Raw genomic sequence first — 12,846 nt, 5'->3', positions numbered from 1 at the left:
ATTACGAACTTTTGGTAAATAATTAAATAATGTATCATGGTATGCATTTTGTGACCCCTAATCTTTTCTTCCTCTTCTTCTTATAGTTCTCACACATTTCTAGTGTATGTTCTTTCTATATTTTAGGCATTAATGTAAACTGCTTTATTTTATAGCAAAGTGAAATTTCAATGAATGTATAAATAGGTATAAATATATAACTATGTGAACAGTAGTCACCTGTACATACAGTAAATCTTGGGCATTAAATTACAAAATGTCACAAGACCTGATACAATGTTTGTTTTATGTCATCAAAGAGAGGAAGGAGACACAATGTCAAAGGAAGGCAGAAATCAACTAGAATTCACACTTTATGAGTTCACTAACTCTGCCCCGTTAATATCTAGAACAGTGCTTAGTATATAGAACTTCAATGAGTATTTGTTGAATAAGGACATAAATGAAGTCCATGACTATATTTAGTACTGTCACGTAGCAGAGCAATGGGCCTGTCACTCTGGGAACAACAGATTTACACAAGCAAATCTGTCTCCTTTCTGGAATTTACCCTATAGGATCAAGAAATAACTATTATAAGGCAGATGGCATTGTAATGGAGACTCAAGCATAGTTGTGTGTGTGTGTGTGTGTGTGTGTGTGTGTGTGTGTGTGTGTGTGTTGGGCATGGGAATGGGTGTTTGAGGGTTGTACATCAATTCCACCTGGAAAGAAATCTAACAGAACCTTAATATATATTACAGACGCACGTTTTTGTAAGCCTGCTAAACTCCAGAACCTTGTTTGATATATTTCAGGTGCTCAATAATATTTTAGTTATTGCTACCCCAGTAGTGTTAAACAAACCGACTTGCTCCCTATTTAAGGAAGAGAAGTATGACTGAAAACATGAGTGTGCTAGGTACCCTTGCAATAAACATCTTGTCTGAATACACAAGTCTAAGACTACTGGAGTTTTCCTTTAATGCTCCAGCACACTTTTTAGATACACACTGAGTCATTAAATTGGAATGAGATGCATGCAGAAGAACAAGAAATGTGAAGGTTCCTTCTATTTAGTGGATCACCTATTAGACGCAGAAGCCAAGTGGTGACTGAGGACAACTGGGGGTCACATAACTAAATTGAAGACCGGGCCCTCACTCTTTACCCACACTTATCTTCTCCAATTCATGCAATCTCATGGAAAATTGTGGAAGTTGAAAAATGTGTCCTTTCCTTTGAAAGAGTGGTTAATGATCTTGTTTCTTGATGGAGGAGTACCAGCAACAACAAAATCAACTAATTTAAACTATTGCTTTTATTATAATTACACGGGAGCACAAATGATAAGCACAAAAGTATTGTAAAATATTGCCAATGCACTAAAGAAAACAATTTGTTTTCAAACAACATCTGGTTACTTCAGTAGTATCAAAGTACATTTATAATTACATGTTACCTAAAAAAATCAAGTACAAAAATTAAGAGAAACGAAAACATCAGTGTTTATATTATTATGTATATAGAAATGGCTAACAACACATGAGTAGAGAAATCTGTTAGCTAATGCTTATTTGCACAATTTTTCAGGCACATACCTGACATTTTTAATGAGTTATGAAAAATGCAATACAACATTCAGATTTTTAGATACGGTAAACATGTTATGTTGGAATGGATGTTAAATGGTTTCTTTTAACAACCCTGTCTTGCAAAAATGTAGTGCCATTATCCACTAAAAAACATATTATTTTATAGCATTTTCTCAATAGCTATTTGTTTCAACTTCTTGAAAAGAGCAAGAAAGTAAACATACAATTGCTAAATACGTAAACACATTTTTAGTGCAAGATAACAAGACCTGTGACTTCACTGTGCTTTGTTTTTATAATCACAGTGCACTTTACACAAATTGCTACACTACAAATGTTAGCGTAAGGAGTTCCAAACAAAAGAAGTGCATACTAAACATTTTCATATATATTATATACAGTATGTATGCTGTATGTGGGTGTATACATGTGTAAATGTAGATGCTTGTAGGGTGGGCAAACCCAGTCATATTTGGGGACAATTGAATATTTCAAGAAGATTTTCATGTATGTTTGGTTGTAAGAAATCCAACAATATTTCTGTAAAGAAGTTCCCCTTAAATCTGAAAACTTATAATATTCAAAGGGAAACACGTACAGACATTATTTTTTTTCTGATCACACTCATTTTGCTACAACGCATTTGACCCAAATATCAAAGGTTTTAAATTAATCCAAACCCCAAGCAAGAGTGTTCAAGTCCAACATAGCAAAATGTGTTATCCTTTTACTGATCTACATAGACAGCAGTACATGTGCTATGTGTACCTACGGAGGCTTACACATCGTTTATACTTAGACATTAACTTTAATATGTTTTAGTATTTTATTTTGACTGTACACTTGATCAGAAAAAAAAAGAGAATACATATACAAAGACATAAGAGATGTCAAACACATGATATTGTATATCTTCTTAAAAATAATTAGCTTTGTTTTGAAAAAGTTAATGATTGCATAATTAAGCTTTTTAAAGCAGGGACCACATCTTTTTGCATGTTTAATGCCAAACGCTTCAGAATTTTGTTTAAATAACTGATATATAAGTTGTCAATAGTAAACTGTTAAATAATGGATTAATAACAAATTGTCCACATTCCACAGTAAGCTATCGATTTTTCCATTTAGGGAAGATGTCATGAGTTATCTTAAATACTATACATACCATTTTGTTTCACTTCCATGTAAGTTTGGGACACAGTAAATTATGAATTGCTCTTCTATTTTACTTCCATTCCTTTGCAAGTGTGAATTAACTCTCATCTCAGATTACTTACTGCTTAAATCATAGGCATCTTAGTTTTATAGATAGCCAAAAGTAGCTTGTAGGCTCTTTGCTATTTTAGGCAAGTGACTCACCTTAACCTGTAAGTGATGTGAAAATTGCATTGTATGTGCATTGTTTTGATATCTTATTTAATTAGTTAACACCATTTCCTAACAGGATTGTTTAGTTTTTTGACTTGACCACTAAACTCGCTCAAAAGAGTCAAACCAACATATGTGTGAGGATGAGGCCTAAGCCAAGTGTAGTAAGAAAAATGTTTCTCTGCTCTCCAGAAGCATTTAAAACCAAAAACTATTTGGAACCTCAGTATCTCTGAAGTCCTAGTGCCATTATGTTGAGAAGGAAGTTGAACCTAGTTGTACCCAGACAATTGCTGTACATTTGAAGATGTATATTCTATAACACTGCAAATTTTAACGTCTTAATGTTTTCTCTTGTTTCACTTTCCCAACAATTTTATATGGGTGGACAGTGTCCTTCATTGACACAAATCAATCATTTTTCACTCCAAACTTGCTTCAATGGCATAAACATGGGGGAACAAGTGGCAATGTTTACGTAAAGAACTGTAATATCTCAGAATATGCTGGCTACTGGGATTGGGCAGAAATGCAGGACTTGATTTTTCCCTTCCATCAATTCTAAAGAAATTTGTCTCTTCTCTGCTAAGAAGTTTTCACATACAAAAGCATCTTGCTGACAGCCAAGAAAATTCTGTTTCTATAAAATGTGCTGTGAAAAAAACATTTTTCATAGGCATGAGCTCTTTCAACTTCATAACCATGCCATGTAAGATTTGTTCTTTGGCACTGATGAAAAACATGAGCATTGTCATTCCATAGGGTTCTGGCTGTAGGTGGAATTTTTTTTTTATCATCTGACCAAATTCATAGATTGAAGTGTCCTGATTGACTGCCACCAGAGAGTAACCTTTTTTTTTTCCTCTTTATCCTAACCACCTCTTTTCCTCCACATAAAGAAACACTATACAAGGAGGAAATTAATTATAGAATGGCTATTGCCACATTGGCTAAACCACAATGGACAGTTGTATAGGCACATAATACATTCTTGAGTCATATATTGGTGAAGTTACTTTTCTAGATCTTTCAATTATTTTCCATTGAAAGCAAGATTTGGAGAAATTAAATAAAAATGGTTGCCTGAGGTCAGATTTTCAAACAAGTTGCCTTACTAGAAAATAACTTGCTTGAAAAAGGAGTGCATGAAACCATGGGAATGGCTGAACCCAACACAAATCATTTTAGTACCTCTATTTCCTTCTTGACAAGTGGTCAGCATTAAAAAACATCATCTGCCTAATTCAAAGAGATATGGAAAAGATCGGCATCTGAAATCACGTTACCTAAATATAAAATTCAAGGGAATTATCCAACCATCACCCTAATGAGCCAGAAATATATCAATGTCAATGTCATCATAAAGATTCTGAAAATTCGTGTCTTATATCTGATTGAATGGCGTGAGTATATGTGGTCATAATAACTTAAATCAGTATAACAACTTGGGTCATAAACACATTTTACTTTAATTGTGATTTTTATCTTAACACATTTTCTTCACTCTTAGATTTGTGCTCCATGGATTCTTGGGTTTGAAACGTAACTGGTGAAACATGGCAACAGGATTTATTTAAGCTACTTAAGATCTCTCCATGATTTCCTGTACTTGTGATTCTGCATTTTTTTTTTTTTTTTTACCACCTCGGTTATACAAGAAAAAGCTAAATCTTTAGAAAGCATTTCTGTATACAGTTCTCTCACTGAGTCCTCATTCACGCACACACTTGCACACACAACACATACACATGCTCCCACTTACCTTTCCTTCCTTATCTTTCAGAATTCTAATTGGACATCAAAATATACATTAATTATAAAATATTAAAAATTATTTTATAAGATTTCAAAAGCTTGAAAAGAACTCTTACTGATAAAGCATTACTAGGCTTTTAGCAATATAGATTACAAAAATTCCCTAACTCCTGTTATATTTGGTTTTATTGAGCAACACTGTACTATTGCTGTCAAAACCCTTACAAAGAAAACCACTGACGATAACTTCAAACACATACCTTTTCTCTCAGAAATATAATACTAAATTGATAAAGAAGAACCGCATACTGTCAATTTTAGGAAGCATAAATAGTAATTTAAATATACAAAATATATGTGATAGTCTCCTTTTTTATTCATCAGTGGCAATATTTATATTCAACTACAAGTTACTCTTAGAAGATATATAGGATTTGTTTAACTTAAATTTCACCACCACATAAAATTGAATCTACCCCATCCCCAACCCCCTGCATTTCCTGTTTCTTCCTTGAAACAAAATAAAATGAATTAGGGGTCATCATTCTTTGGTCATGGTGTCATAATCAGTAAGAATGGGTGTGATGCTCATACACAGATTATGACTCCAAAATGTGGCCATAACTAGTTTGAAAAAATTAACAAGAAATACTATTCCATTAATGGACATAAATTTCGAGAAAGATTGGCATTTAGTGTACTAAAATATGTAAACTCATCTGGTTAAATGTTTACTTCTCATTTTCTAGGGGAAACATACATATGAAAAGTTACTTAAATAGTGATTACAGTGGCTTTGATGCCACCGGTCCCACCTTCTGGAAAGTAGTCGTGCTGTTGAGCTTTTGATTCCTTGTTCCTTCCATTGTCACAGTGAACCCTGGTCTCCTCCAATCAGATCAATGATGCATGGACACGTGTCTCTAAAGTCATTTCTAAAGGAAATGCTTTCTGCTAGGATGTCCAAATATATCCTAATCACTTTTCTCTGGAGTCTGACTAACCATTGCTTGGTATCAAGACAATATTAAAGAGAAATTCTTTCGAAGCCAATGTAGCAAAAATATTTGTGTTGATGTCACATGGATGTCCAAATTAAGCATCACACTTGCATTCATATCCTGTCAAACCCTTAAAATCTTATAAAGCAACAGATGCTCTTAATGAATATGATATTCAACTTCTACATTACTAGCACCAGATCATATATTATGTGATTGAACGTGATTTGTAGCTATGAGCTCTGTACAGAAGCCAAATGTGGGCAGAAACACAATATCAACTGTAAAAATTAATAATAAAAGGCATCAAGGGGTTACATATAAAAGAGATAACAAACCAGTTAATACCGAAATTATGTCATATAGTAAAATTCTTGATAGTTCTGTCATTTATATACGTATAATGTATTATTTCAGGTGTCACCCATAAACTAGTAAAATATTTACATCTCAATCTCTTCTGGATTCAAAATAATCCGTGATAAATAAGTGTGCCTTAATTGCAAAGAAACATACATTTTATCTTGAACTTGCCATGAGTAGGCACAGCTTCCCATGGGGTTTGCAAGGAAGCGCTGGCATTCCATTCCAACAGGGAAGATATGTAACAGTTATGTATCACATGACCGAATCGACCGCCCTCTTCGTGCTCAGTAATGTGGAGCTCATGCCATCCTGTACACCGTCATATGGCAGTATCCCAGAACACCGTTTGCTGTTTAGAATAGGGCGGAGGGCTGTACTTCTTTGCACCTGCGTTCTTCTTCCAGCTGGGCAGGATAGGCATGCTATCCTGTTTGCAAAGGCCCTTTTCCGTTTTCTGTCTAGCCTTTATTTCCTTGCACAAGCAACGCTTTTTCTCAATCATCTCAAGCATTGTATGGTCTCCATGAAACCACGGCATGCATGCCACCTGGCAAAAAAGAAAGAGTGAATACAGAAGAGAAAAAATGGAATGAAAGCAGCGTTATTTTGTTTTTGTTGTTTTTTGCACTGTGCTAGTAGTTTCAAGAAATGTCAGCTGTTTCTATATCTTTGAAATTCTTACCAAGCGAAATTAAATAAACTATAAATAAAATTTCTACTTAAATTAGGACCCATTGTGATAGTATTAGACAATAATTTAGGCCTGAATATTTTCTTAATATGTTGTAGAAGTTCACATTATGGAAACAAAACCTTTTTTTTTTTAATCTTTTTAAGCAATTTGCCAAATATTTATCTATCACTTGTATGTTGACTCCATTGTCTTACAGGTCCCAATACATCTAAGTTCATTTATTAGAATTCCTGTTCAGTGACATCTAATATCAATGTGATATGTTTTAAAGATTTTAAGGAACATTTTTATTCTTGAAATAAAACTTGGGTTTATTTATGTTTAGCATATAGAAGTAAGACCTTTAATAATTCTTCTACCAAAATGACTGTCACCATGCATCTAATGCTTGGAATTTAAATGCTTAAGAAATTCTTCTGCAAAGAAGCTTTTGCTATATATTTTATGCTTCAGCAAATGTCTAACTTAGACTCACTGGCCTCTGCAATCGTACTGGCACAGATCCCGATTAGTTCTAAAACTTTAGAGAAACAAATTCATCAGGTCAACTGGGTACCAGGAGAAGATTCAGTGCTGACTATATATTGATACAGATACATATATTTTGGGGCAGATAGATGCTGCTCCCAGGTATATGTGGCCACACCCACCAATAACTATTCTTTGCAACAGAGCTAGCAGGTTGAGCCTGTGACACAGGGACAGCAATGACTGGACCATAAACCAAGGATGGGGAGGGAGGCTTCCACCTAATGGTTTAAGCAAATCTACTCCATGACTTGAAAGGTTAAAATAGCTCACTTTGAGTCCTTGGGTTTGATGTTACAATTTTAGGATACTAATCAGAGCAAGTACTTAACACTTGCTCTACACCAGATCCCATTCTAAGTACTTTGCATAGTTTAATTCATTTATTCTCACAACGATGATGCTCTGAAGTATTTATTAACCCAAAGTGATAAGTAAAATGAGACTTAGAGAGATTTGGTAACTTGCCTAAGGTTACAGAGCCAATAAATGGCAGTCGGGATTTGAGCCACCGAGTTCGTCTCCAACACCCACGTAACAACAACACGATACAATGTTTGCACAGCTGGAAAGGATTGGGGAGGTAAAGTAGTGCAATGTCCTGAAGTGTGCAGATGAGGACACTAAGACTTCAGGAAGTTATATCTTTTCCAAAGCCAGGCACGTAGGTATTGGTGTGAACAAGGCAATTTCAAATTCTCATGATTCCTAATCCTTCAGGCGAGGACAGGACTAGAGCTAGAAAACAAGCGTCCAGAACCTGGAGGTGTTAAATTTCTCCTCGTCACCCACTTCTTCTTGGCTTCTTTATCTGAATAACTGAATTGATAATATCTCAATTTCAGAAGTGGCTGTAAGGATTAAATTGGATAATGAAAGTGAAGTCATTTTTAAAACCAGTAAGGCATTACCTAGTAATTATTAATCTAATACTGATAAAAATGATTGATTTAATCCAATACTAAAGACCTAGCAATTTTTCAAAACACCTGCTTTCTGCCAAGCGTGTGCATTAAATCCTCTCAGACGCACTGAAAGTTGGAATTTATCTACATAGTACAAGTGAGAAAACGGACTCTTGGAAAGTTTAAGACACTCGATCGAGGTCACAGCTTATCAGCTGTGATGCAGACCTACATCAAACTCAGATATGTTTGACTACATTCTTACTACTAGAGCATGTTCAATTTCCTGAATATAATTTAGATATAATACTAGTTATGGTTGTATGTACTACTGTTTCCAAGTGCTACTCAAAAATGTGAATATATTTATGTTTTTTATGAGTCAATAAAAAGTGATTATGAAATAAAACAAAATCAAGGCACTTGGAGTCCCGGAGACAGCAGGCACTCTTAGATACATTTCTTGATGTGCCTGATGATCTAAAATTCCTTGAAAGGATGGGCTGTGTGTTATGGCCTTTGGTGTCCTGTATCCTCTAGCCCGTGGCCTTGACCAGCAGTGTTCGCTTCTTAAATGAAATTTAACTCTTTTGCTGCCACATTCGGATATGTTTAACTGTGGTTTGCACTATCAACAACAAAGATCTTTTGTATATATCATATTATGTAATATTTTGTAGTAAATGTTTTATGTCATCAATGCCATTAGATTCTAATTTATCTATACATACATCTAATTGATGCCACTTAGTATGTTCTATTTTTTGCTAAAATTCAATATAATGGTAAATCTATTACCATATAACAAAGGTTTAAAATAAAAATCATGTAACTTATGTACAAAACAGCTCAAAATGTTATTAAATGTGTAAAATAGTCAAAATATCAACTTTTGGGGTCGGGGGGTGGCTGGATGGCTCAGTTGGTAAGAGCGCGAGCTCTGAACAGCAGGGTTGACGGTTGCCGGTGACTGGACTTGGAGCTGAGCTGCGCCCTCCACAACTAGATTGAAGGACAATGACTTGGAGCTGATGGGCCCTGGAGAAACACACTGTTCCCCAATAGAAAAAAAAAAGTTACTGGGTATATCCCAGGCTCGTGACAAATTTTAAAAAATCAACTTTTTATTTTTTGTGGATTTTTGACTCATTTTGAAAAACACACACAAAAACTTGAAATCAACTATCACAGTGAAAGAGTTAAAGTTTTTTGGGTTAATCTAACCAACAGGTTTTTGTCTCAATAGGAAACTTCCAAAGTGGCTCAGAAATTTTTCAAGCGATTTATAATATTTTGTAAATTAGTAATTTATACAATAAAAAATACAGTAACTCTAATTTGGTGGAAATACAAGCAGAATTTATTGAGTGACTATATACTGTTATAAATGGAATTTGTAACACAGAGTTCCCAAAGGACAGGCCCCAAATCTCATCCATCTGAGTAGCCCCAACACACAGAACAGTCATCAAGCTCTAGATAAAAGTTTTATGAATGAAAAGAAGCCACCATCATTGAACAGTTTTTGTTGGCTCTCAGAAAACTCTCCAGCTAAGAAAGATATTTACAGCATTACTTCATTATTTGTGTTGTATTCACTGGTCTACACAAACATTAAATCATTTATTATTTATTTTTGAAAATATTTCAGGTTGTGAATCAGTATATGCGACTGCAAAACATGAATGTTCCTGGATTAGCTCTGACAACAGTGTTACCAATATATTTCATAGTTGTCATTACATCGCATATATGCATAACTACATTAAATTATCTATAACATGTGTTCTCTGTCAATTAGAAGCTAAGTATGTTAGTTTGTTAAGAACAATCAATTCTTTAAAAACCCGAAGAAGTTTAAGAATAAAGTTATAAAGTATGGTTTTTCACATTCTTTACATTTTTATTTTAGAATAATTATATGCCCACTTGATTGATATAATGGTTTAAAATATTAATAGAAGAAAGTCAACTGTTTTTTTCACACTGACCCTGCAATATTAACCTAACCATCTTCTGTTGGTGACCAGATGTCAATAAAAATTCCATGAGAAAGCATTGCCTAATACATGAACAAGGGCTAGATATGCTAAGAGAATTTAAAGACAGGCTGTTAGAAAACAGCCAATTAATTTTTTTCCCCAAATTTTAAATATTTTTACAAATCTGTCAAGTGTGGTATAGAATCTTCTCAGATTAAATCTGCTATCAAACATTTGTTTTCTCATTTAAAATACCCAAGAAAACTATCATTGTCTTACAATAAGATGAATGAATGAGGAGTGTGATTGTTGGGAAGACAAATCTGCTTCCCATAGTTACTTTTAAATAGCATGTGTGTTTGTATTTCTCTCTGGAGGGTGCACATTCTTTTTAATTCCCTAATGTTACTATTACTACGGCCATTTACATAGCCAAATCTCCCTCCTCTAAAATATGTCTAAACATTATATTTCATTTTGATGGGAAGATGTTGTACTTCCATTCATTAATTTAGACAACACAAGTAGCAAGTTTAGCAATCATAGGAAGTGTGTTAAGAATGCTACCCATAAAAGATTTCATAATTTCCTATTTTTTGTTTTGTTTTGTTTTATCATCAAATTCTTCATATCCAATTTAAAATTAGCTGTAAAATACCATTGCACTTCACCCTGGAGTTGAAAGAACTCTGAGAGCTGATGTACAACTAATTTGAAACTAAGCCCAGTAAATAAACTCTTCTAGTTTAGCTATTTAATCAAGTGCTCTCATTTCTTGTCTTTAATCCAGGAAGGGGGGGAAAAACAAAAAAGAATACACAGGCAAGTAAGTACACATTGAGAGACAATTGTAAACAATTGATCAATTGATATGAATACACTTACATCTCTTGGACAAGGTTTAACATGATTCAGCAAAGGCAATATTCTTGACTAATATGTCCATAGACAGAAAATCAAGTGGCGCTCCCCCTCAGGAAGGTGAAACAAAAATCTCCACCACTTCTATGTAGGCTACACACAGTGATTTCTTTCCAAAGAGTACAGAAAGTGAAGGGGAAGGAGAGAAACACTACAGTGGAGAAACCCGGCGAACACCACCTACACCACACCAGGTGAGCAACAGTGATAAGTGATGTTGAAAGAATGTACTCTTATTATGATGTGGTGAGAAAGGCGCAATACCTCTGTGGGCTTCCTTCCCCAAACCTTAACTCCAAACTAACTTTGAGAAAAATACCAGACAAACCCAAATGGAAGGATATTCTATCAACTATCAGTCCAGTAGTCCTCAAAACTGTCAAGGTCACAAAAATATGGAAAGTCTGAGAAGCTGTCCTAGTCTAGAGAAGGTGAAAGAGACATGACGACTGACATTAATTAAAGTGGTATCCAAGAATTGAGCCTGAAAAGATAGATAAGCACTAAGCAAATCCAAATAAAGTACTATGGACTTTAATAATAATGTATCAATATTGATCCATTGGTTGTGACAAATGCATCATGGTAAGATACTAACAATAGGGGAAACTAGGTGTGGGGTATACTGGAACCCTCAGTGCATACTTTGAAGAATTTTTGTAAATTTAAAACTATTCCAAAATTTTTTAAAAAATGTATTTTCAAGAATCAAATCATGGGACCCTATTCTTTCCAAAGAATAGGTAACTGTATCTTTCATTTTTTTATATGGAAGCAATATGACATAATGGAAAGAGTTAAGTGAGTTGATTAGGGTCCTGACTATCATGTGACATTGTAAAGCCATGTATCTCTCTGAACTTAAATGCACTTTCTGTATACATTGTGTGTCTGTGTGTGTGTGTGTGTGTGTGTGTATGTGTGAGAGAGATATACGTAGTGTGTATCCTTGTATATAGTTCATATACATATACATTTTCTGTATATTGTACATACTTTATATATACATTCTGTATATTGGTTGGTACTTCGTATTTCACACGGTTGGAGGAGTCAGTGAAGTAAACAGTGTAAAGGAATGGGGAAGCTATAAAGTCCCACAATTGCTAATGATCTTATCTACTGATCATTCGATGTGTCAGAAATAACAGAAATGGAGTATTTAAATCACTTCAGTAATCATCTTCTCTAGAAAATCAACTAGATACCTTCTGATATTGAGTATATTTTATCCAAAGAACAAAGGAATAGTGATACTGTCCAAAAATAAATCTCTATAATATTTATTTAGAATATTGAATTTTCCAAAGTGTGTCAACCATAAAGAAAAGAAAATATTCTGAAATAAACACTTGGTGTATTTCAGTATTAAAAATGACACCATAATAAAACTGATAGAAGCATGTGTATCTCTACTGCTCTTGAATTTTGTGCCTCATGTAAATAGTAATCATTCATCAGAGATTTTAGCAGACAGGAAGCATTGTCAAGTGGTGCCCTGTTGGCCTTGGAAATAAGTTCAGCTGTGAGCATTGAGATTTGTGATGAAAATTTAATTCCCTAAACAACAGTCACAACACTAATACTAATTTTCAGATACTCTGGGGTGGGGGGTGGCAGGGGGCAATCTATCAGTTCCATGTTGCTTTCTCTGTGTCAATTTCTCTCACCCAGATAGCCCATTTTAGGAGAGAGCAACATTCCCAGCAAGGAGAAGCTTTAATCTAGCTGAAAAGGAAGCCAGTGTCACCA

At 34.4% G+C, this 12,846-nt stretch overlaps 1 protein-coding gene across 2 annotated transcripts in view; it reads right to left on the bottom strand.

Annotated features, from left to right (window-relative positions):
* Positions 1 to 1,285: 1,285 nt before the first annotated feature.
* The window catches only part of NYAP2 (neuronal tyrosine-phosphorylated phosphoinositide-3-kinase adaptor 2), a 242,919-nt gene continuing 231,358 nt past the window's right edge, over positions 1,286 to 12,846 (bottom strand). For both annotated transcript variants that reach the window (XM_019736641.2, XM_074314124.1), the window contains one exon: positions 1,286 to 6,611. In XM_019736641.2, the coding sequence (XP_019592200.1) occupies positions 6,384 to 6,611 (228 nt within the window). In that variant the 3' untranslated portion in view covers positions 1,286 to 6,383. The remainder of the gene's footprint in view (positions 6,612 to 12,846) is intronic.

The sequence above is a fragment of the Rhinolophus sinicus genome, linkage group LG01, assembly GCF_036562045.2.
Source record: "Rhinolophus sinicus isolate RSC01 linkage group LG01, ASM3656204v1, whole genome shotgun sequence".
Lineage (NCBI taxonomy): Eukaryota > Metazoa > Chordata > Mammalia > Chiroptera > Rhinolophidae > Rhinolophus > Rhinolophus sinicus.
Note: the sequence above shows the minus strand (reverse complement) of the source record. Positions and strands in the feature narration are given on the sequence as shown.